Source organism: Serinus canaria, chromosome 3 (genome assembly GCF_022539315.1).
Source record: "Serinus canaria isolate serCan28SL12 chromosome 3, serCan2020, whole genome shotgun sequence".
NCBI classification, from domain to species: Eukaryota; Metazoa; Chordata; class Aves; order Passeriformes; family Fringillidae; genus Serinus; species Serinus canaria.
This window is the reverse complement of record NC_066316.1, coordinates 103,275,634-103,301,704: the sequence shown is the minus strand read 5'-3', so window position 1 is coordinate 103,301,704 and position 26,071 is coordinate 103,275,634. Positions and strand designations below refer to the sequence as shown.

General features: G+C 36.6%; 1 protein-coding gene across 1 annotated transcript in view; it reads left to right on the top strand.

Annotated features, from left to right (window-relative positions):
- Nucleotides 1-328: 328 nt before the first annotated feature.
- The window catches only part of WDR35 (WD repeat domain 35), a 42,643-nt gene continuing 16,900 nt past the window's right edge, over nt 329-26,071 (top strand). The window contains exons 1-14 of the mRNA XM_009095537.4: nt 329-439; nt 1,006-1,123; nt 1,978-2,049; nt 3,339-3,431; nt 4,527-4,655; nt 4,863-4,996; nt 6,601-6,766; nt 6,863-7,008; nt 8,997-9,122; nt 11,526-11,711; nt 14,341-14,401; nt 22,837-22,981; nt 24,257-24,326; nt 25,062-25,115. Coding sequence (XP_009093785.1) covers nt 416-439; nt 1,006-1,123; nt 1,978-2,049; nt 3,339-3,431; nt 4,527-4,655; nt 4,863-4,996; nt 6,601-6,766; nt 6,863-7,008; nt 8,997-9,122; nt 11,526-11,711; nt 14,341-14,401; nt 22,837-22,981; nt 24,257-24,326; nt 25,062-25,115 — 1,524 coding nt within the window. The 5' untranslated portion in view covers nt 329-415. The remainder of the gene's footprint in view (nt 440-1,005; nt 1,124-1,977; nt 2,050-3,338; nt 3,432-4,526; nt 4,656-4,862; nt 4,997-6,600; nt 6,767-6,862; nt 7,009-8,996; nt 9,123-11,525; nt 11,712-14,340; nt 14,402-22,836; nt 22,982-24,256; nt 24,327-25,061; nt 25,116-26,071) is intronic.

The following is a 26,071-nucleotide window of genomic DNA, read 5'->3' as shown; positions in this document are numbered from 1 at the left end:
TGGAAGGTGTCCTGGCCCATGGCAGGACATGGCAGGGTTCTCGATGGCCTTCTAAGTCCCTTCCACCCCAAACCATTCTACGATTCTATGTCGATGTAAGTTACACTACGAACACCGTGCGCAGACAATCTGCGGTTCACAAACTTGGGATTTTTCTTCGTGTAAAAGCAGCGGACCTTTATTAACGCACTGACAGTGTTTTCTAACCGAGTTGAGCGCTCCTGGGCCGGCGATGCCCCCAGGGCAGGGCCCAGCGCAAGGTTACCGGCCCGGGCGGAGTGGGCACACCGCTAATGGCGCCGGCCGCTCCCCCGGAAGCGGCGCCATTTCCGCGGGCGGTTGCCAGGGGGACGCGGGGCCGGCTTGGTCGCGCTGCCGTGAGGGCCGGCCCGGGCGGCTACTGCGCTCCGCCGGGATGTTCATCTACCTCTGCAAGAAGGTGCTGCTGGGGAGGCGCGGGGCGGCGGAGGGCAGGCTGCTCTCGGGCAGAGGGAGCTGCCCTGGGGAGTCCCGGGGATCGGGAGCGCGGAGCCCGGGGGGGCTGAGGGGAGCCTCGGGGCTCTCCCGCCGCCCGCGGTCGCTGCGAGGCGGCCGCACACGGTGCGGCACTCCCGGAGCGCTGCCCCGCTCTGTCCCGCCGGTTCCTTCGGCCTGCTTTGGGGCTCCGCAGTTTTTCCCCCGACAGGCTCTGGACGCGGTTTTTCCGCTGGAGACTGAAGCCCTGAGCACTGTGTGACCCCCGTCACTTGTTTTTGTTGCTCAGCACACCTTTGCAGGTGTCCTGTTATTATTACTTATTCCATGAGTCCAATTGCTTGAGGGTGGCACAGTTTCTCTAATGCTTACAGTTCTGTCTTCTCTCTTTTTTTGCATGTATAGTTCTGTTAATAGAAATAAATTTATCTCTTGTGCTATTGTAGGTGTCTCTGAGGTGTTCAGATAGACGATGTAAAATAAAACGTGGTTATTGCAGCTGTGTAGAGATACAAAATACTTCTTTTTCAGATTGCAATTCCCGGTAATATTCGATTAAAATGTATTTCCTGGAATAAGACCCAAGGTTTCATAGCCTGTGGTGGAGAGGATGGATTACTGAAAGTTATAAAATTAGAAACACAAACAGGTAAATGGGAGGGGTGTGTTAGTTTGTTAGTTTTTTTTTGGGGGGGGGGTTGTTTTTTAATTTGTATCTTAAGAACAAAACCCACCACACTTAGGCATAACTTCTTCTCTGAGTTACTTGACAATGTTGCATATGTTTTAAATCAGTACATAGCTATTATGTATTTTTTCTAACATCAAATTTTTTCATCACTGTCTTATGTATAGAGTTTTTCTCCAGCTGGTCTTATTTGGCACACAAATAATTTGTCTATCCATTATATCTGCTGAAGTTTTCTTCAGTGCTACTTCCTTTTTTTTTTTTTTTCCAGGGCATATAATTAATTATTTTTGTGTAGGCTTCCTCTTTATTTTGGAACTAACTTTGTTATTTCTTGATTTTATTTGATTATTTTCTGCTATCGTTATTATTTTATGAAGAAGGCTGTGTATTTTCTTTTAAATAAATATGTTCCAGAAAAAAAAAAATCCATTTTAAAGTAAAATCCATTTTAAAGAATTTTGAAACTTTTTTTTCTGACTGTAACGAAATGTGATAACCATAGATGTTGTGAGGTTTGGGGTTTGTTTTGTTTTGGTTGTTGTTTTTCTTTTTTTTTTTTTGTTTATTTTGTTGGCTCTTTTCCCTGAAAAACTGCTAGACCATAAGGCATGTATCGATTTGGATGACAGATGTGAATGGCAAACACATGGAACTGAGGGGTGGAAATTTCATCCTGCAGTTACCAACTGCTTCTTTTTAAGTGGTTTAGTTTATGTATGTAAATAGTGATTAGAGCTTCAGTATTCATAGAAACATGGTAACAGGTATGCTTTGTTAGGTTTATTTTCATAATGAATTCTGTTATTTTTTAGATGAGGCAAAGATAAAGGGACTAGCAGCTCCTAACAACATTTCTGTGACTCAAACTCTGGAAGGTCATAGTGGTAAGTGTATTTGGGCATTTGGTCTACTTTTAGTTAGAATAGAAATACAAAATTTTGTGAAGCTGATAGAGTAATTTCGGTATAACTTTTAATTGTAAATCCAAAACAAAGGTTGTGAGTATTCAGCATGATATGTAACAGCTTGGCTGTATATTTTTACCATGATATCTTGGATAAGGCTGCTTGGGTTTTCTTTTTAATCATGTCTGTGAGCTTATGTGTTACAGTAACTTTCCATTTTCTTCTGAAGAAATGAAAATTGGTTCAGTAAACTTGATTTCTGTGTTAAATATATGGTAATTTTCCCCTTTATTGACAAGTTACAGAATGTGTATATGCATAAACTGCAGTGTACAGACAAAGTTTAGAGAGGTTAGAAAGCAAGCTGGAGAAGTATAATGTGTGAAAATAAAAATTGAATGCAGCAAAATTAGGGAGGACTTAATTTCTCACATGAGAAAGAGGATGCTAAAATCCTTGCATTAGTTGAGGAAATGGACTTTTTTATGAAGACTTGCAGTTGAAATCTGCCAAGAGTCAGGTTATTTTAAGGGCTTAATTGAATACGATTGGAACAAATTAATGGAGAGGAATTGATTTAGTGGATACTTTGAATGGATGTCTTCAATTCTGAAATATATTACTATTACCTTAAAAATCCCTGACAATCAGAATATTTTTGATTGCATCTGTTGATAATGTTCTTGACTGAAACACTAAAAATGGAAAGGATACAGAGAAAATGGGTACCCAGCAGTGAGGGGAGGAAAAAGTATGATACAATTTGATCTGCCATATGAAACTGATAAAAGTTCAAACATGTTTCAAATATTTGTGAGTGGGATCCCATATGAAGCTTGAGGGTCTGAAGGATTTGTGTGTAGAGCGCTCTTCTGGGTAATTGTCAGGGAGATTATGTTTTAAAAGTGCAGCAATAGTGAGGATCAAACTACTAGGAGGAAGAAAAACCCCAAACTTCCTACAGCTGTAAAATTTTGTCAGTGTCCCAGAGTGTCAGAGGTGGTCAGAAACTGCAAAACCATGATTTGGGTTTTGGGTGTGGAATCAACACTGAGCAGGATTTGGAGAGAATGTTACTCCAGGGAATACAGAAGCAAAAGGAGCTCTTGGCAGAATACTGAAAGAGTAAATAAGTGACACTGAAAGAAGCCTACAACTAAATCCAAGTCAGCAATGTAAATTTCTGAAAAGGTCCAGGTTGATTAAGTTTGATATTTTTTATTAACTGCTTAAATAATGCCAATAAAAAGCTTTTTATCACTTTCTAGGTTTTGTGCAGGTTGTGACATGGAATGAACAGTATCAAAAATTGACTACCAGCGATCAAAATGGCCTCATCATTGTGTGGATGATGTACAGAGGTATTCTGCAGGATAAACTTGAGATGGGATAATATTCTGTGTTATGAGAAATATTTTTTCCCCTCACTTGCAGTTTTTACTGTTGTTTTTCAGAGTTTTTATTTTGCAGATTGTATAGCTCAAATAGTTTTAAAATTACTTTTTAAATTGTAATATTTGTCTATATTTTTTATAGTGTAGTCACATGAGACAAGGCATTTGTCCTGCAGAGCTACCATAGATGAAGATATCACTGCTTAGCCATGTGCTTGATAAACTGCTCTAATTTTTTTATCTCTGTTGCTTGGTATACAACATGAAAAATATATTGTACAGTGGGCACAAACATGTTAGTAGACTACAAGAACTTATCAACACTGCATAAAGCATCAATTAAATACTCTCATAAAACCTATCTTTAGAAATGTTTAAGGTAGTGAACCAATATGACTAACCAGTGTATGACTATAATTATCTTTTATGGCTCTTGACCCTTTCACACACACATATACTGTAGCTCACTGGAATTCATTTAAAAGCCAGAAAACCTCACAGTCAAGGTAACCACTTTCCAACACATGTGGGAAAGAAAAAGAAAATAAAGGGTTTTCCTATTCTCTTGGAAAATTTAGTTTAATGAAAAATGGAAACAAAGAAAATCTTAGCTGTTCTTCTCATTTCAGGAGTAAAGAATAAAAGTCTTTCTGGCTGATACATGGTGGCTACTGTCACATAAATAATCTGTTAGTTTTGGAAAATAATCAGTAAAGTACTTATTACCTATTCCTAGCAAAGCCAGTTGTTCCCTCTGTTTGTATTTCCTATTTTATTGTCAGTTCTGAAATTAGTTGAGCACAGAGCTCTTTTTATAGTCCCCTTTTGGACTTTGGCTCTCCTTTCCGAGTCCTTATTCATCCCTGTAGATTTTGGGAATGAGCAGCTCCCATGGGAGCGCTGGCTTTCACAGTAGCTGTGTCTGTGTCTTCTGGGGACACTGTGCTGTGGTCTTGCTAGGCTTTTACTGCAAGGGCAGTTCAGTGATTAGCATGTACCTTGAGTCCTCTAGAGGTTTATCAAATCACAAGTGTAACTCAGTTTTTCTTTCACTTCTAATAGGTTCTTGGTATGAAGAAATGATTAACAACAGAAATAAATCAGTGGTTCGAAGTATGAGCTGGAATGCTGATGGCCAGAAGATTTGTATTGTATATGAAGATGGAGCTGTGATTGTTGGATCAGTGGATGGTAAGATTTTAAGCCCTGTTGTGCTCTCACACAAATTTGTTTGTAGTGTTACATACACAGTGGCTCTGTTTCTCTAGGTAAATATAATTAATTGTTACTTACTAATTGTTGCTTTGACTTCAGCTGTTTTAGTTTTTACATTGCTAGCTTGCATCCTGGTTTTGATTTGTGGTATATTTATTAAGTGCAGTCAATGTTTTGTTCCAGGCAATCGCATTTGGGGAAAAGACTTGAAAGGCACCCACCTGTGCCACGTGGCCTGGTCCTCCAATAGCAAAATTTTACTCTTTGGAATGTCAAATGGAGAGATTCACATTTATGACAATCAGGGAAATTTTATTGTAAGTTCATTGTGGTATAATTAAGGATTATAATTTTAACATCAGGGTATAAGATTAATTATATATAAGGATTATGATTTACTTCAACAGGCCTAAAACTTCCTTTTAATTTATTTAGTGTTTATTTAATTGGTGGACATCAGTACTGAGAATTGGACAACCTCCTGTGCAGAGCTTTTATTCAAGAGTTCTGCAGCTTTTTATTATAATTACTTCTTTTTTGGTAGCTAAATGATTATCACATCACCTAATGCCTTTCAGCTTTTTAATAGCTACTGCAAATGTAAAAGTAGGAATGGTCAGACTGGTGAAATTAAGTTAAACTCTTCGGGACATCTGAAAATCTTTACTTTCAAAGATGTTTGTGATGATAGGTCAGATTTAATATTTTTTAGCTGTTGTTTTCTTCCGTCTTTCATTATTTGGAGGAACTAATTTTGGCTTAAAGGATATTGACTTCTTCCAGCTTTTGCTTCCTAAAGTATTAGCAGGCTTTTAGAAAAAGCGATAGTTTATTTCCCTATTGCTCCTATTATTCTTTAGAGAAATCCTGGTAGTGAGTAGAAAAATAAAAGGAAATATCTGTAGTATATTGCTGAATTCCTGCAACCTAGATTTATTTATTTATTTATATCTACTTGCTCAAAGTATTGGAGTATGACTATAACAAAATGCTATGTAAAACACTGACTTTAAAACCCCTGTATTTGAGACCATGTTCTTAACTTTTAGATGCTTAATGTGGTGAATTTTCTTCTCCTTTCCATTACCTTCCTAAGAAAGTATCTGCTACCCTTCCCATTTTCTTTTCTTTATCCTCCCACTGTATCTTTCTTTCCACTGTGTGAGTCATGGTATTTCCAACTGCTACAAATTACTGAAATTCTTTAAATAGTTTGCTGTAATTTCCCCCACCATATCAACAGCATGCATGGTTGTGCTCTCTCTCCCTCTCCCCCTCTGTCCCATAACTTACCTGACATTCCTCTTGGAATTGATTCAGGAATTCTCTTATCTTTCAGACAAACCCTTATTTGTGTTACCAGGTGTTCTGGGCTAGTTACTGCAAAAGTTCTCTTAATTAGTGTTCTAATTTGGACACTACTTTTTTCCAATTATTTTTATATGTTATGCAGTAAACTTTAGTCAAGAAAAAAACAAAAGTTTTTTTGTTTTGTTATTTTTGTTGATGTTGTTGGGTTTTCTTTTGTTGTTTTTTAAATTTTGTGTCTATGAATGGTTTGAAATAATGATTATTTTTTGCTGTGTTCAAGGGGGTTTCTTGTGTTTATGTGCATGTATCAGTGGTGGCGTTTTTATGTTGTTGGTTTTCTTTGTTTTTAAGTTACTTTTTAAAGAAGGAAAATGCCAACATTAGGGTACTTCTTTGTGGTTAAAAATGTGTAGTTTTGTATGTCTGATCTGGCTTTGAATATATAAGGAAGTTTTTCAAACCCATAAAATTCTGAGAACTTCAAAATTTTTCTTGGGATGGGAAAACATTTTTTTCTTAGAGGTCTTGTCTTTTGCAAGTATCAGTAGAGATTTAAATTATTCCTTAAATAACATGTTTTATATGACTTGAATTAACCATTCTTGTGCAGGTGAAAATGAAGCTGAGTTGTTTGGTGAATTTAACTGGAGCCTTCAGCATTGCTGGGATACACTGGTACCACGGTACCCAAGGCTACATTGAACCCAACTGCCCTTGCCTTGCTGTCTGTTATGACAATGGGAGATGCCAGATTATGAGAGATGAGAATGACTACAGTAAGTACAAAATGTAGGGTGCAAGTTATTGAGCTTCTCTTGATCCAAAATGTCTACTTCTGTTGATATTCGTAATGTTTATTCCTTAAAAACTAGATCCTGTTTTGATTGATGCTGGTATCAATGTTGTGTGCATTCAGTGGAACTCCAATGGAAGCATTCTGGCACTGGCAGGCTCCCTCAAAGCAGCTTCTCAAGATAAAGATATCAATGTTGTGCAATTCTACACTCCCTTTGGTGAGGTAAAAATATGTGATAAGTGGTGTAAATGTTTGGGTTTTTTTTTTCCTTTCAAAATTTTTTTATGTTTTGCTGCAGGGTCATTACTGGTGGAATTTGGATGCCAAAATGTAGGTGTTTAGTGCTCTGAGGTATCCATCTGGGATATCCACATGGGTCTGGAAACAGGACTATGTACCCTTTTAGAACAGCAGCATAGTGGCCAGTGTGAAAATCCCAAGTGCCTCTCAAAACACTAGTGATAGGATAAGTGTGGTGTCTGACTTTGAACACCAGATCCCTGAGATGAGACTATGGAAGATAAGCAGTTTGGAGCTTAGGCAACAGTCCAGATGTCAGCATCTGTGTATCAAATCCAGAAGTACTTGTCTTTCTACACTGGCTGTATAAGAGACCTGGGCATCTCTAGATTAGAAGCCGAAAATACAGGAGTGAATGAGTATTGGTATTAAATACTTGGTATTTGCTCTTTTATATGGAATCCGTAAAACTGGCAAAAAGGCATCCTGTATCAGTAAAAGCAATGGCTCAGAAACCTCAGAAAAGCTATTTTTTTTCTAAACTTCTTCATTTGGCTGTTGGGGCTATTGTTTTGTAAATGGTTTTTGTCCAACCTGGCTTTTTATAGTAGATTAAATGATAGTTGAGAGACAACTGGTCAATATATTTTTGTTGTGCTATTTTTGCCTTGCCAGATAATATCCTGTTCCCTCTTAGTAATATAGCTGAAAATCAGTAAGTTAGTGTTGTGTGTCAGAGTGTGATGAAGTTTGTCCCTTGTACTGAAGTACTGGCCAGCTCTGAGCTGAGCTGTGACAGGCATTAAGATCCAATGTCATCTGTAGGGGTTGCCTTAGTTGAAAGGATTTAATGGAACCAAAGGTTTTGGCAGTAATGTTGCTGATGTCCTTTGGACTAACTGAAACTGGTGTTCCAGATTTTGTATTTAGTGTTTCAAAGTAAATTCTTCAGGTTTTAGAATTGTTTTGTACTCGTTCTGATATTCAGATATGGACTTTTTGGAAGATGGTATTTTCCATGAATAATGTGTGAGCAGTATTTTGACTTGGTATTTGCAGCTGATCAAAGGCATGAAATAGGAAAGTTAGACCTGAGCATCAATGTTCTACTCAGTAAAATGTATTTTTTTAAGCCTAAGATTATTCAAAAATGTACAGTAAATAGTAGATAAGTGTATCTTTTACTACATGCATCTATATTATTTGCAACTAAAAAGGTACCTACAAAGAAGTTCTCTGTAGGATTAAGGTTATAGCTTTTGAACACATTATTTTTTTTCTAATTGTTTCCTTCATCCAATTTAAAATTCTTCAGCAAAATATATTGGAAAAAAGTTGGAAAGTGTACCAACTGCCTTTCTTAGATTCTTTTGGAAAGGGGATAGAGAAGAGGAAAATGTCCATTGCCTCACTGAAAATTGTGTACTTTTGCAGCTAATAAATTGTGTGCTCTTGACATGGAGTAGAGATATGTTTTTATTTGTTTAAGCTATCAGCTGTAGTTAAGAGTGTTGTACATGAACTGACTGATACACTTCCAGTGTCAGTGAAACTTCTGAGGCATGTCAGGGTCAGTACTACTGCTGTGTGACTGGAATCATAAAGGTGATTCAAATTACCAACCAAAGGGAATAATGTTTATACTGTCATTCTCTATCTACTGTTTATTTCTTCAAGCTTGAACTATCACTGAGTCCTGTTGTTTCTTTCTCTCTGGAGAAATAAAGCACAAATGAAAAAACAACAAACCAAACCTGAGGTGAAAGAACATGTTATGGTGTACACCTTAAATATCTCTCTTTCTTTGCATATGTATTGAAATTTGAGAATTGTTATGGAGTACTGTAAAGAATATCTGTAGGGATATCTACAGGGCTTTTTTCAACAACAATCAAAACTCTTATTTATGTGTTTTAGAGTGGCTTTCCTGTGATAAATTCAAATCTTTTTCTTTCCTTGTTTTAACCAAGCACTTGCGTACACTGAAAGTTCCTGGCAAACAGATCTCTTCCTTGTCCTGGGAGGGAGGTGGACTGAAAATTGCACTGGCTGTTGATCATTACATATATTTTGCAAACATTCGTCCACATTACAAGGTATGTAGTAATGTGAAACTTAATTGTACTGATTAGTTTCCTGTTACTTATTCTCTTTCTGATCAGGTTGAAAAAGTAGCTTGCTCTAATATATACATACATACATACATATATGTGTGTGTATATATGTATATATATGAAACTAGTGCTTAACTTATGATTGCAGCTTGATCAACACTACTGACTTGCAGTTTTAGTGGAATGTGGGGGTCTGTCTTGGTGATGCAGTAGCTTAGCCATTGCCTTTACAATGCATTTGGAGTTTCATTGTCACAATAAAGAAACAGAACGATTCTAAATTTAGTAGGACTTGAGGAATGGGAATTGTTTGAGCCTTACTTTACTGCCATTTTTTTTAGTGGTGAATTATTCATTTGAGCCTGGAAAGTTGAGTAGACACCTAAACAATAGGAGTGAATGCAACCTGATAGATGTACTTTTTGCTTTCATTTCAGTTCCCAATATACTTCTTACAAGTGTGTATCATCTAATTCTAAATAATGTTTTATCTTGTTTACCACCTGAGTTTTTTCATTTGGTGGTCTTTCTTTTTAGGAGTTGGAACTATTTAATTTAAATTTACAATTTAACAAATAATAGCATTTACTGTCCAGTACAGAGTATTATATACTTCTTTTCACAGCACAGGATATGTTCTTTAATCATCAGTGTGTAGCCACTGTAATTAGAGAGAGTGCAATGTGAGGAACATCCTGCAGCTATATTGAAATGTATTTTGGTCAGGGAGTTGTAAAAACAAATCTGCTAGGAAGCATTTTCAAATAGTTTGTTGTAAATATTCTGGAGAGGACTTTGGAAATCTGAGTTGGAAATTAGTCTTGCAGGAAATGCTACCTAATGTTTATTCTGGGAGATGTGCAACAGCTGGAACACAGGCCTGTTGCTTTTTCTTAAACTCCTCAGTATCTAGGAGACCATGTGTGTTCAAGATCTGGCACAGTTTGCCAGTTAATAATACTTTGAAACTTTAGTTTTAGGAACTGCATGTGTAAGCTCATTTTTTTTCCATTTTGCACAATTGAAAAGGAAAGAGATATGTTCAAATTAATTTATTTCTGCAGCAAATATGTTGGTAGTGTACTCTATTTCAATGTTAAATGTTTTTATGGTGAATGATAAATGTTTTCCTTCAATAAATACTTCTGCTGTGTTTGGGTAATATAAGTAACTCCCTTTTAGGAGCTACATATTCTAAAAGGTGACAGTCATTAAATGGGAGTGATTCAAAGCTGTAATTATCTTAGGCTGGATTGGAATTAATGACCTGGAGATGAAGAGTTAATATCACATTACCAATCTACTGAATAATCTGTTTTCTTCTATTTTTCAATAAGCCATAATAAGAGAAAGGGGTCTTTAAATTAACGTGACAGTAAAAACTAGGAATTGAGCTGATCTTTTTTTAAACTTTTCATAGTTTGCATGGAGTTGTAACACTAGTTTAGAGTCTGTGGGTCTATTCTAGAAGTTCTTCTGTTGATGCCGTAGTTTATCACTTTGGTTTCATTTCCTGAGGAGTGTGGGAGCCTCTCTTGCCAACTCTAATAAGCTTTCTCTTCCCCCTCTCTAATAGATGCTGATACAGAGCATTCTGTTAGGTTTTCTACAATTGCATCATCATCTTTAAGTGTTTTGCTTTATGTCTCATTTGACAGATTCACCTCCTTCCTATTTTCTGATTCTGTTGTATTAGAAAGGATTTTCATTATTTTATTTTGTACTTAAAATCAGTTGAATGCAATAAAATGCATCCTCATGTATGTTCTGCTTCTTTTGCCTTTTTGCCCTTTCTCCTACTTGTTACAGGAATAATTACATTCTTCTGGGAGGAAGGGAGGGGTTTTCTCATGATACTAATATGGAAGAGGTGATGTGAGTTATTACAGTACTCCTGTATAATTGCTTATTTTTGTCTGCTTCTGGAATTGCACTCTTTAAGGTATTTATTGGATGTCCTATGGGAAATGAACTTCAGGTTTCTGAATCAGTAGCCACAAAGCAAGCACTTACGTGGCAAAAACCATCATCACACTGGGTATATCTGAATACCTGCTGAACTATAAAAATATACCTATACACCTGCTGAATAAGGAGGAAGCAGGGCAGAGTGAGATCTTGTCACATTTTAAGGGTGATCCTTCAGTTCTGAAGTTGATAGAAAAAGCTTAGTGTGATAGAAAAGCTTCTTTTGCCAGTTTAATATTATTTCAATATCTTATTGTGTGAGCTGTGTTCTCATAATAAATTAGTTTGTCACTTGACAGGTAAAAAATATGGAATATTAATTGTGTATATGAAATTAACTCTTTCATGGCTGGAACAATTCATTATTGAATTCTTGTAATTTCTGATTGGTTTTACCACCATTGTGTTTCTTGGCAGTGGGGTTACTGTTCCAACACCGTTGTTTACGCCTATACCCGAGCGGACCGCCCAGAGTGCTGTGTGGTCTTTTGGGACACAAAAAACAATGAGAAATATGTGAAATATGTCAAGAGCCTTATTTCCATAACAACTTATGGGGACTTCTGTGTTTTAGCAACTAAAGCAGATGAAAATCAGCCTCAGGTAAAATCTGTCTTAATTTTCACTTGGAATGCTCTGTTCCATGTGTCAGCTCTTTAAGATGAAATGTAAAAGTCTGAATCTGCTATAGAATTGTGTCAGTTGTCGTTTGACAGAATGGTGTGAATGGGCTCAGAGTTCAAAAACATAGAATCCCAACAAACAACAAAGTAGCTGATTTAAAGTAACTGCATCTGTAGATCAACTCCTTGTAGCCATTAGTAACCTAATAAAAACTGCAGCCTTCCAGATGAATATTTCTTCAGAAATATTTGGAAATATTCTCCAGAGACAAGGTAAAAGCATCAGAATGGTAATGAATATTTTGTCAGTCAGAAATGGACAAAAAGGGGTAATTTTTTAGATGATAGGTTACATTTTACTGCAAACTTCTTTGTTTATTAATTAATTTTATGTGTACTCACAATTGATTAATGTATTCCATGGTTATTGAATGTTCTGTTAGTGTGATAATGTTACATGATTTTTCCTGTGTAATCATTTCAGAATTATTTTCTGTATCACTTACATATTGCTTACAAAGGAGGAGCAGGAGACAGAGTCATTTGGTGCCATGGTAAAAATCCCCAAATGTGCTGTAGTGCTGCTTTGCTTCATTGTGCTATAAATGGTATACTGTCATATAGATTGAAAACATGGGATCGTGGCCATAAACTTTTGGTGAAGTTGAATGCAATAAAATATTTTTTTTCTGAATTGTAATTTTAAAGGAGGAAACAAACAGTTGAGAGACTTAGTGTAACTCTGTTGAGCATAAATAAGAGATTTAATTCTCACACCTGAAAATTACAGATAGTAAGGACCTATCATTTGTTTTGAAATGGCTCCAGTGTAATTATTAACACTGTGAGTTGCCAGGTTTTAGGAAATGAAGTGCATAGGTTTATGGGTAGCAGTTCATTAGAGTTGTTGTCTGAAAAACTGATTTGGTTTACAAGAGATTTTGGTCATTAGAATTGTGGTTTCAGAATGGAAGAATTTAAGCAATAGCTAATGGGAAAAAAAAGACTTAATTTCAGCACCTGTTTAAAGATATTGCAAGTAGATGTGTCAGTAAATTAAGAAGGACTTCATGTTGATATCCCTAACAAGGCTGGATAAATCAGCCAATGGAAACTCCCTGCCCTGGCACCACCCTGTGTGGGGCATACAGTCTACCTGTCTTGGATACTGTTACTCCATTACTCCTTGACAGGCTCTGATCTGCTGACTTGGAGTCTCAGAAATGACTAGAAAGGGCATAAAAGAGAAATTTATTGTAGACTGAATGTGAGGATAATTTACTAGAGAAGAATTAATGTAAACATGATAGAAATAATGAGTTAAAAAAGCCATGTGTGTTTTCCTACACAGGCAGAGGCACAACATATATTTTTTTTAACAGAAATCTGAGAATGCTGGTGAAAAGTTTAACTCATGAACAAAGAAATAAAAATACTATTTTTGTGAGGTACTTATTGGTGGCCAAACCAGAAAAAAAAATTAATGGGAAGAAATCCACTTTCAGCTCTTTTTTTTTTTGGAAGAATGAAGTTCATACAGTAGATGAAAAGCTAAATTGAGCTGCTCTCATGTGATGAATAAGATGTCAGTCTATCAGTTTAAAAGGGTAGCTGTACAGTTACTGTAGTCTGCTACCACAATTACTTGGATTGTTCAGGAGGTGAAAGAGCCATGACAAACTAATTATTTTTCATTTCCTGGAGAGTCAGGGTAACAGCTCATGGGTAATTCACTTTTTGGTAGCCCTGTATATTTTATTTATTTTATTTTAAGTTTAAAAATTTTGCAGTAAAAGTTGCTCCTTGACTTCCACACTTCTCATTCAAGGCATTTCCCTATGCAATAACCATTAAGATATTTAATCCTTGATTTAGACTTGAAGAAATAAATACATAAACTACAACCATAAAGCATTATTGTCGAGTGAATTGTTATGTATTTGCATCTTCCTGAATTTAACAGCCCAGTCTCTGAAGTAACTGTGCTATTTAAGCCTTCCTGAGTGAGATTACAAGAAGGGAAAAAGTTAAAATCACTTCTGTAGTACCTGTGATACTGCAGGGCAGAGGGAGAGCCTTATTGACCATTCTCCCCTGACTGTTACCCTCTTGGAGGTTCAAGGAGATGGAGATCTGCAAATGAAAGAACAAAGATCCTAATTACTGGGAGTTTATGAGATTGTCTTTTGCATGAGCAGCTGATGAGAGCTAAATCCCTGAGTCAGGGGTGTATCATGCCTGTAAATGCTCTCAGTGCAGCCTGTGCCTCACAGCAGCAGGGGAGACGCTGCCTGTCTTGCCCACGTGTTGTCTTTGGATTTTGCCTGGTGGATTTGCTCCCATGCATAAAACTGCTGGTTTTGTGCCTGTTTTATGCTTGTTCTTAGTTTATAGTGCTAATTGGCAAATAGGTCTCATTTACTCTCAATTGCTCTCATGCTTGTGCTGCTTTATATTTGCTACAGTCATGGTCTCTGTGTTTTCTGTTTCTGATGACCATTAAAATGTGTGGTGTTGATTATGAGATGAACCTCCACAGAAAACTGTGTACAGCTTACTGTTCTATAAAAAGGGTGGTAGTAATGACACTTGCTTTTATTTCCATACAGTATGTGTTGGTTCTCTGCAATTCTATTGGCACACCCCTGGACCCAAAATATATTGATATTGGTAAGCAATTTACAATTGTCCTAATCTGTGTTGGAATTGACCTGTTAGTTATCTTTTAATAAAGATAATGGCTTATCAAACCAGGTAACATTCCTTGTCAAATTAAACTAATTCTTCCATTTAATGCAAACTATGGATAACATAACTTTTACAAATTGCTACATTTCTTTTTTTTAATTTTTTTTAATGGATGGCTTTTGGCAATTCAGATTTTCCTTCACAACAGTGGTAATTCAACTTCTTTGTAAGAAAAGGTACTTTGAAAAGGGTCCAGTTGTATCAGAGGAAGTGAAATAATTAGATTTGGACTTTCATTTAAAATAACTTGTTGCTGCTTTCCAGATAACTTAAGCGTCAAATTATTGTGTTTCAGTGTTGAAAATATATTTTCCTTATCTTCACCACAATTGTTTTATCTAAGTAGTTTCAGATTGTAAATTAAAAGTCAATTAAAAAAAATCAGTGGGTTGTAACACAAATATGAAAACACCCCCAGATCCTAACTAGTGCTGAATTTCAGACTTTCCCTACTGTTTGTTTGCTGCAGGTGTGGTACAGAACCAAGTAATTGCAAGCCACTGTTTACTGTGATATTTTCCCTTTAAACATATGAGGGAATTGTAGTCAAACTGACAAATTAATAATTTTTTTTGACTAATGAATCCACTTTTATTTGTTCTGTTTTTTGCTTTATTTTTTATTTGTTACCCAAATAGATCTGAATTTGGATTCAGAGTAGACACTGTGAAACTTGTTTGCAGTTTTCTTTTTGAACCTTGATTCTTTGATTAACTCTTCTGTTTTGTAGCAAGGCTAAATAATTTATTTTAATTTATAAAAATATTTATTTGCTTTTGAATGAGAGGGAAGACTATATTATGACAAGAAACCTCATTTTTTTTTTTTTTTAATGTAAATTGCCTTCTAGAGCCGTTGTTTCATCCTCTTTGCATAAAGAAACTTCTGGCTAAGTTAATCTCAGTAGAGAAGTTAGTTCTTAGTGCTAATACTTGGTGTTAATATTAAAGGACAAACAGCCATTCTCTCTGACAAAATTGATGGGAAAGTGTCTAGCAAAATTTTGGTAAGATAGAAATGAAGAGGAAAGTAAGGTGAAGAACTATTGAACAAGGAAGTAACAGCAATTCATAGAAGCATATAGGTAAAAAAAAAATCTACCAAGGACTAGAAATAATCAAGATCATAAATTATTGTTTTCCTTTGGTCTAAACAGTTTTATTCTTTATTATATATAAATTAAATTGTAAGTATCATTTTCTAATGTTCAGTTTTTCAGTGATAGCAGGAGGAAATCAGCTGTGAGTCATACACATATTTTGAAATTTGTGCCCTATATTGTAGATCATAATTAAAATTAAGAGTATGCTCTGATGAATGAGTTTGACTGCTTTGTCATATGGAAAGTTTATGAAATATTGTGGTAGTTTTAGTCTTGTGATTTCTGTTTCTGTCCCTTTGATGTCCTCTTGCCACCTTTTGCAATGGGGGGGCCATATCAGAATCTGAAAGATTAATATGTCCAAGAGCTTCAATACCAAAAAGTTTACCAAGACTGGAAGCAAAAACATCAATAAGACAACCAAACAATGCCCTCCCCTGCCAAAAACACCCCAAGACAACCCAAACAAAAAATCCTAAGCCCAGAACAGAATCCCATGAAGTAAGATGATGTGATGGGTGATAGTGGTGTGAGTTGGGTGCCTGTTTTGTTCCTGTCCTGTCTCTGCTCCTGATCAGATGTCTACACTGTATGTGCCCTCTGGTTTCCTGTATTTACTTGGCAGGCAGGATTGGGGTGGTGGGAGAGGGTTCAGGGACTTAGAGGGAGTAGTTCTTCTCATTTCTGCAGCTGACATCTAAAATAAGTGGAGTGAATCATTGATGAAGGGGGTCTTTTTGCTCTCCCCTGGGTATGAAGAAGCCCAGGGCAGCCAGCTCATCTCTGTCAAAGATGTCTAAAATTAGGTGAGATGAATCCCACTCACTGTTAAAATTAGCTTTGCATGTACATGTCTAATTCTGCATTTAAACTCTTTGCTTTGCATTTTTCTAGTGTTCAGTTTATGTGAACTTTCTGAGTCTGTGAGAGTTCAATATTTTTTTTTTATTATAAACAAAGGTTTCTTTATGATTCCGCCAGTAGGACCCATCTCCTACAGCTGCCTGTACACAAGAAAAGAATCTTTTTCTTGTAACTGGGAACACTTAAAAAGAAAGGCTATTTAATTGAAAAATGCTGTTGTTTTTCCAACTGTACTTGAATTGTGCTGAAGAGATTAAACAATTTCTTCCTTTAGCTTTCTGCAGGCTGCTGCTGTTCCCTCCAGCACTGGAGGACCAGTTTAGTGCATAGATTTGCTCTTTCCTAGAGTGAGTTCACTTGTGAAAGTGCTGAGCATTATAATGTTCAGCTTCTTGGATGGACAGATACATGAGGTTAAGAATATTTACATTTTTGAGTCCTGAAAAATTTCTGTAGCCTCAATTAAAAGTGAGTCTTTCATTACTGTATGGTAAACACAGCCAAAGATTCAACTTTTTTTTTTTTTTTTTAGTCATCCTGTAAGACCCCTTTAAAGGTTACTCTCCAAACTTGGAGAAGGGATTGAAGGTAAAAGTGAAAAGCAAATAGAGTTGCCTATAAATGCAACTTTTTTGGAACACATTGTGCTGGTTTCATCATAGTTACTTTCCTCTTTTTGTAACGTTTGAAAATGCAACTTTATGGAACTAGAAATATTTACAACATAAGGTCAGTTGGTGTGAGATGTTGACAGCTGTACATAGTCAAGGTCCTATTGTACAGTATATCATGCTGTTTATCACAGTTGGAGCTTTTTGGCAGTAGGAAGTGTAATTGTTACAGTTTGACAGCATGCTGAACTTAAGCAGCTGTCTGTCCTCGCAGAAGTCAATAGAGAGAGAAGACCTTGTAAAACCTTAAGGGCAGAAGACCTTTCTGAAAGTTCTCTAAGATTCTGTTGATACATGATTTCTAACAAAATCATTGTCCTTCTGTTCTGTTTATAAATGAGGAAAATAGGCATTAATTAAATCAATTATCTGGTGGGAGTCATTATTAATAGTTTAAGAAATAAGCAGTTAAACTTTAACTTCTCTTTTATTCAAGATAATTGGATGGGTGTTACTGACTTATGAAAAATGCTATTATCTGTTTGTAAAATTGTTTTTTTCCCCCTCTTCTTTCTACTTTATTCTTTCTAAATAACTAAGGTTATTTACTTTTAGTAAACTAATAAATTGTTGCATGAAGTTCTGTCCATAAAAAGTTAGGTAATTTTTGTTTTCAACTCCTGAACTTCTAAGTGCCATCTTTCAGAGTGGCTTAAATACACTTAGGTTGTTACTTTATTAGATTTTCATAAAAGCTGGTGAAAAAGGGTTTCATTGTAGAATGTTGTAGAATGTCCTCAACAGACCACTTGGTATCTGTGTGCTCCTGCTTTTTCTTGAGTGTGTGCTCTTCAGTACCATGAGTTTTATCTGTATTTTTTGACTGGTTGTAATTACTGCAAATCAAACAGGCACTGTCTGTGGTTTCTAGAAGACTGCCCCTTGTTGCAACAAGAATTGCCTGGAGCTCTTCTGAACATAAAGGGTTTATTCCTCCTTGAGACTTAGGTGCCTTGCAGGCCTCTTGGGCAAAGCCTCTTGGACTTTGTCCTGGTAGGAGATGGGTAGTGGAGAAAAAAGACTGCTCATGCAGGGATGCTAAGTAGCTGACAGAGCATTTAAATAATGCATCTGAGAACGTGTGTTAAGACACAATTTGTCTGAATTGTCAATTTATAATATTTTATAATACTGTTTCAACAAAACACTTTTAATCTCCTAATGACAAAGATATTGTGACATTATGCAATGTTTGATTCACCCTCAGGAGATGTCAATCTTGTGTTGTTGGGCTCTAAGCCAGTAGCTCAAGTAAGGCTCAAAAAAAGAAGAGCTTATTTCCTTTATTCTGTTGATTTTTTAATTATGTCATTAGCTTTCTAATGTTTGTCTCTGTTAATGATGGCAATAAAGGATTAATCAGTCATTATCTGATGAAGGGCCATTGCTTTAGCTTTCTTTAGACATTGGTGGATGGTTACACTTTCAGCTGTTCCTCATACTGCTTTTTATTTTGTCCAAAGGCATTTTGATTCCCCTGCTTCCTGTGTCTTGTGTTTGAGGTCCTTCACAATAGCTTGTGTTAGCTAGCCCATAAATTACTCTTTTCTTCATTGTCTAACATTACTGCATTCCATCCTTCTCTGGGACAAAAATTAACCAACACAGTGTCTTCTGTGCTTGTTTTACAGGCTCACAGGCTTTCTGTCAAAGTCCCTTGATGAATAACTAAATATAAACTACAGAAAGTTAAATATCTTGTTGTATAATATCTTTTTAATGGAAACAGAACAGATGGTATCTGCTAAGAAAAGGTCACTCAGGCTGGATTATATCATCTTCTTACATGTGCTTAGGAGCATTGACATAGTGAAGTGTTGAGTTACCTTTCAAGTGTGTGTTAGCACCCAGTGAAATCAATACAACAGTTTGACCAACATACAGGTGGATTAAAGGCAGAGCTGGAGTCCTGCCCAGGTGTCTTGCCTCCCTCCTGGATGCCATAACAGGGATGACTGGACTACATGTGAAAAGCACTTGAATTGCTGTTACTTAGTTGAGCCTTTTAATATAAATTGTAACTGATTTTGAATATTTATGTTCTGTAAACTGTAGTTGTTCATGAGTTGTCCCACATGTCCCAACATGTTCAGTTGTCCCTGCTGTTGCCTGACATTTTTTTCCATTTGTGAGCCAACACTTGTAGAGATATTTGAATCAAGCTCTAAAATTAAGTAGATTTATTGATTAGACTAAGTTCATTCCAGTTTCTCAGGAACAGCCTGTAACAGACTTGTATGAAAACAACAGTTTAATATTGTGTCTGTCAGATTGCTTCCTTTCCATCAGATTTAGGTGGGATCACTTGTCTTTCTTGTTTGTGTATGCTATCTCATAGACTAGAAAGCTCTCAGCCTTTCATGTGGTGAAGTAATGTAGTCATGCATTAAGTTTGATTTCTGCCTGTATTTTTACAAGAAGATTAGACACTGAAGCAGGTGTTTTCTAGCAGCTTTGAAGTGAGATGGAGTGTGTGTGGATGAAATGCAAACATTGTAGAAGGTTATTCGAGATTCCTGGGTATATAGGAAAGAAAGTTTCTTTCCTTCAGGGAGGAGGCTTTATGAAGGAATAGTAAAGAGAAATGAGGTGAGAAGAGAAAGAGGGCCAGAAAGAATTTAAAGGGCAGTTTTTTCACGTATTGGAGTTGTTTTGATGGGGATGGTTTGTTTAGCCCTTTTCAGTATTTGGTCAGCACCTGAAAAGAGAAGCACCTGTTTAAATGTTTTCCTCACATATTTTCAATGTCTGAAAATTAAGTATTAAGACATTAATACTGAAGTTGGATATTGGCAAAATCAGCAGAAAGAACTCAACAGTGTAAGGAGTTTACATATTGAGCATGGAAAGCTTCTGTGCAGTGGAAATGCTGAGCAGAGGAGTATCCAAATCTCTCTCCTCCTTCAGACTTGAGGTGCTGGTATTTCTGTCTGCTTAATAGTCAGAGCACAGGTTCTGTGAAGGGCACTGATGCTCAGGTGAGCAGCACTTGCTGGTAAATCAATGCTGCTGTAAAAGATGGTATTTCCCTACACTAAAGGAAACTTAAGTAGTTAAACCAGCTGCCTGGAAAGGAATTCTAGATCTTCCTCAGCCTGAAGGGATTGAAATGAGCATATTGTCTTTCCTTCTCTGTCCAGCAACAGCCCAAACTTGCAGAGTCTGGGACATTCTTCCCTCATGTTGAATTTATGCTGTCATGCAATCAAGAAGGAAAACATTTTAGGAACACAGCATAGTCCAGTGTGGAAGGCTCTGAGGTGAGAAGGTGGAATGGAATTCTTTCAGTTGGAGGGGACTGACAAGGATCAGCCAGTCCAGGATCACTCCAGGGCTGACCAAAAGCATGTTGCTAAAGACATTGTCCAAATGCCTCTTAAACACTGACAGGCTTGGGGCACTGACCACCTCTCCAGGATGTTGTTCCAATGAGTGTCTACCCCCTTGTAAAGAAATGTTTCATAGTGTCCAGACTTGGATTTGACTTCCTTTTTTCACAGATTTTTCTGTTTGTGATTTTTTTCTTCAATGACTGACCAATATAAGATGCTAAAACAGTCCTAGAAAAAATGCCATGTGTCCTACTTTTATGCAGTTGTTGGAGTTATACAGGCAATTCTGTAAAAGCATCAGTTCCCACACAGAGATGCTGCTCTCTCAGATGTGACTCTGCATGGATCTGATCCTGATGATTGTGTCTCTGTGCTGTGCCCTGCAATTTCACATTTGGCTTAAATCCAGTCATTGCTGAGCCTGTTGTTGCAAAGAAGGGAAGGCCCTGCCCTCCATGCTAGCTGCTCATTCCTGCTGCTCTAGCATGTGATTTTCTCTTTAATCCAACTTAATGTAATCTTTTATTTATTTAATTTTGAGGTCAGTTAGATGAATGAACTGATCAAATTTACTCTGTTGTCCAGCTGCTGCTAGAGCTGATATGAAAAGTGGCAGGAAAATGTGTTAGGGATTGCTGTGTATGTGCTTTTTGGCAGCAACTGTCAGTTTAGTCTGAGGCATGTTCATAAAACACCTAAATGATTGTATTCTCATGGATAAAGCATGGATACTTTGCCATCTTCTTTCTGCATCAGACCATATGTGAACAACTGTTTTCCCCAGATTTGGGTATTTCAAGGTGTGCACAAATAGTTTTGGCTCCATGGAAGCTGTAAGTCAAAGGGGGAGTCACCTCTTGAGTGTGAGGAATGCCCATGGCTTCAGATGTTGGCATGGCAATGTTAACATTGTCGTGGACCACAAGTACTCAAATGTTGACTAAGTTGAGTTCAAATATGAGGCTTAACACAAGTGTTGTGATTTGAGCAAACCTTATTTTCTCACAGGTCTGGAGATTCTCATGTTTCATTTTTAAAGGATAAAAGCATTGGTTTTTATGGCACATGCAGCTGGAAGTTAATAAAAAAACAAGGCAAACACATAGAATTTGTTAATGTTTTTGATGAAACAGGAGACCGTATCCTTCAGTTTAGATGTGACTAATTATTGAAATGAATGTGTTATAAGTACATGAAATACATGAGTTGCATATAATGTAAACAACTGTGCAGCTCATGGTAAGCATCATCACTAAGCCTTCTTGCCCAGTACTGACATTTTTACTAAAAAGTATTCTGCAGTCATTGGATAGCTTATATAATCCTCTTGGTTTCAAAGAAATGAAATCTGTTCAACCAATCTTCCCCATCTGTCTCTTGTAGCACTGCTCTTCTATGTGACAAGCTTATAGCTCCCTCCAGAGTTCTGTTCTGTGCTAAAATACAGAGGAGGAAAAAAAAAAGAGATTCACTGTAAAAGAATTGTATTTTCTACTCACATCGTGTTATCTGCATGACTCAGTGTTCCACTACCAGGATGGTTTGCACAATTCTTTTGAATTTATCTAGCTTTTTTTTTGGTATCATAATGATTTACTTGTAGAACTTAAAGACATTGGCTGATTTGCATACTATTTTTCTATGCCTTCACTGTTTTGGTTTTTTCTTTTTTTGGTTTTTTTTTTCACTGAACATGGACAGCAGGAATTAGATAGTAAATTTGTGCACGTATTCTAAGTGGGCTTAGGGCTGAAGTAAAGAAAATGTCCTGCATTCCTACACTGTGATTTTTAGGTATTTTAAATAAGACTAAGTGTACAGTCTGCTAAATATTTAATTTGTTGCCATTCAGATAAAGAGCTTATATTTGGCCCAGCTATTAACTAAGGTACAAACAGCGTTTCTAGGTCTTGTCTAACTTTAAATTTATGAATTGTTTTTAAGAAAAATAATCTCTTCTAGATTGTCAACTTTTGAATAGCCTTAAATATGTCAGATATAGAAGTATTTAATAGATCTTGTTAAGGAGATTTGACATGTTACTGAGCTGGTCATTAACCTGAAAGTTTGTCTATATGTATTTGCTGTTTTCTGCATCAGCGCATGAAGATTTGCTGAAATAGCAGGGAGAGGAAAGTGTTAATGGTAAAGTCAGAACTTGTAAAGAAGTTCTCTGTTCTTCTGGACAAGGCCACAAGGCCCCTGTGAAATTTGCAACCAGCTAATGAAAACTGCTGTTAGATTGTATGTAGGCAGATTTTTTGGTCGTTGTTTTTTGCATTTAACATATGGGTGTATGTTTTCATCCATCTTGTAAAAAATGTACTAATCAGCATCTACTCCAATGCTTGCTGCTCTAATTTTGGAACTCTTGGGGTTTTGTAACAGAGCCATTGTTTGTCACAATGACCAGAACTCATGTGATCGCGGCTTCCAAAGTAGCGTTTTACGTCTGGCAGTATCGGGTGGCCAAGAAGCTCACAGCCATGGAAATCAATCAGCTGGCACGGACCAGGAAAGAAGGCAGGGAAAGGTTTGTCTTCAGGCTTTGTCATTTTTCTTCTGCTCTAGTGTCATTGATCAGGTGGGTTCTGCCATCTCTAAAATGCAAACCCTTGTCCTCTCATTTTTCTAATCAGGTTTGTTGACTTTCAGGCTTGTAAGATGATGTACTAGTTTTATATAACAACTGTGTGTTTGTTATCCACATCCCTCAGACGTTTTTGGATTAGTTTCTGTTCAGTGTCTTCATTTGCTTGCTGCATGTTTTCCTTACAGAGCTTTGTGTCTTGATGCCTTTATACCCCTCTCCTGTCTCCCCTCCATGCTCTTAGCTTGCAGGCAGCTCTATTCCCTCTGATAACTTTAACTGCTTCTCATCTGTCATTCCCTGTAAGTACTTACTCTGTCCAGCTGGCTCTTCTCTAATACACTTGTGTCTGGTTGTGGCTTTGACAACTAATCCTGTATGGACTTTTATCCTCTCAAACTAAACAAGCCAAAGTCAACATCGTTTTGCTTCCAAAATATTTCTTTCCCAGGTGCTCATTTGTGGCGTTAACTTTTCTGTCACCTCCACAAAGCTTGCAACTTTGTTATGGTTTTCTTTTTAGCTATTTTGTGTGTTCCTCCATATAATCTCTACACTATATCAACTTTCTATAAACCTACCATCTCCTGTCACCATATATCCCTAATAATGAGTAATTATTTGTACATGATGTAATAACTTACATTGTTGTAGGACCTGGATGTCCTAGCCTTGGACAAGATTATAAATTGATAAAAATATGGAAAAGTGTAGATAGTTGTAATTCAACATTAATGCAGATTTCAGCATTCCAAAATCCTTCCTAATGGTACTTTTTAAGGCAAGAGAGAATATGTGTTGAATAATACAGTAATACATAAGTTTTTGTGGATGTGAAGGTGAAGCACTTCATAGTTATGGAGAAGAGCCTGGGGAGATATGGACATGCATGTTTGAAAAGAACAACTGAGAGGTTGATGGTTTTCAGCAGGATACAACTGTAACAGCAGAAACTTAATGTTACAGGATGAAAGTTTACAGATCATAGGGAAATCATAGGACCATCAGGGGCTGTGGAAGTGAAAGCAACTGCCATATCTGTATATCAATATAAAGCAGGTTTATCAAAGGGGATGCTTTTGAACGTAAGAACAGGCATAGCTCTTATTCTCTTCTTCAATTCCAATGGTTTCTTCTCCAAGGATGGAACATACTGATGCTATCAAAGTTGATCCTTTCTTTGGACTCACTTTTTCTTCTAACTTTTCTTCTCTACAGGATCTATCATATTGATGACAACATTTCAGGGTCTGGAGAAGGTCACCTTGATTACAGCAAAGCTTTTGAAGTGAGTGATGTTATGAACTAGTTTATTGTGGTGTCACTGGTAGCTTGAAAGAGCAGTAATTAGTGTTGATTTATTTATTTTCATAGATTTACATTAGAGGTTGTATTCTAAATTTCTTTTACTTCTACCTTTTTTTATGTAAGTGTTATGTTTCTTCCCTCTGGTTGGTGTTGTTACTATGTCATTGTGTATCACTGGAAATATACAGCAAACTATGGAGAACATGGAAAAAGTATATTCTGAGTGTGTACTGTATATAGACACCTGCTGTCTTCCTGGTCAGAAGCAGCTCCCCTTACTTCAACAAAATGTAACTTTGTTGAAACTCAATAACCTTTATGATCTTTTCTAGTATTTTTGGCCATATTCACTTCATGTGTGTGCAAATCCTGGCTGTCCTTACCAATATACCTGAAATTAATTACTTAACAGCCCTCACAAGCCAGGGATTGTACTTTCTTGTGTTTTCTATTAAACACCTCTTACAATTTAGGTTTCTTATTTTTCTAGGAGGGGCAGGAAAAGAAAGGAAGCTGTTAATATTATTGTTGTGATTGCCATAGCAAAGGCTGCTGATGTCAGCATACAGTCTGTGGATAGTTTATGCTAAGGTTTGATAGCCCCTTTTCATGTGGATACTTAGCAACACCCTTGTTTATTTAAATAACCTTTCTTTAGCAGGACATGCTTACCTTTGTAGTAAAACTGATACTGATATCACTTGTTTACTTTCAGGGAACAAGAGATCCAATTTGTGCAATAACAGCATCTGATAAAATACTACTTGTGGTAAGCTACATGATTAACAGAACTCCTAATTGCCTCTTGTGCTTGTAGGTATAAGATTCTTCTCTCTATGTTCATAAGCAGTCATAATTTCAAAGCATTTCTGAATTTAGAATTTACACAGACAGAATCTCTTTCCTCTTCCTCAAAGATAACTTTATGGTTTCTTCTGTTAACTTGGGTTCTTTCTTTAGGAGGGCTAATTCACTAAGTACTTGCAATTTAATTACAGACTAGTTGCCTGAGTTAATACTTCCACAGGATTTTATAAAGTCCAGGTCAGGACTTAATTCTGTAATCTGAGTTCTGAGAAGTCTCTTTGAGACGGTATTTGAGACAGATAAAGATTTACAAAGTTTGTCTATTTACATATTAATGGTATAATGCATGGTACTGTACTATATACACATGAATACACTTATGGATGATACAGTTGTGTGAGGTATTGAATCATGCCAAAGAGCTGGTGCATCTTTTTGTTCTAAGCTGGAAAGTGATCTCATTAGATGAATAAACTTTTGTGTGGGCTTTAAAGCAAGTTAACTGAACAGAACAAAGAGAGAGAAAGAACAATGTTTCTTCCTGTTATCTACCTTCCAGGAAAGATCTTGTTTTGTCATGTTCTGATTCTAGTGTGGATTTTCTTTTTTTTTTTTTTTTTTTTTATCCTTTGACTGGATTTTACAAAATCAGAGGGTCATGGGAGAAAGCACGAACAAAAGAAGTGTGATGGTTAATATATGACTTTGGGATTGTTGCTGCTTGAAGAATATGAAAATGAACTTCTGACAATAAGTATCTGTGACTATTTTTTTAAAAGGAGAGGAATGAGAGGAAATGCCTTTGAGACCAGATCTGGATAAATGTGCTGAAGCTGAATGCAAATGATAGTGGTTCAATTTTCTAACACTTCTGAACTAATCTGCTTTTTAGTCTATAGGGTATACATATGTCAGAAA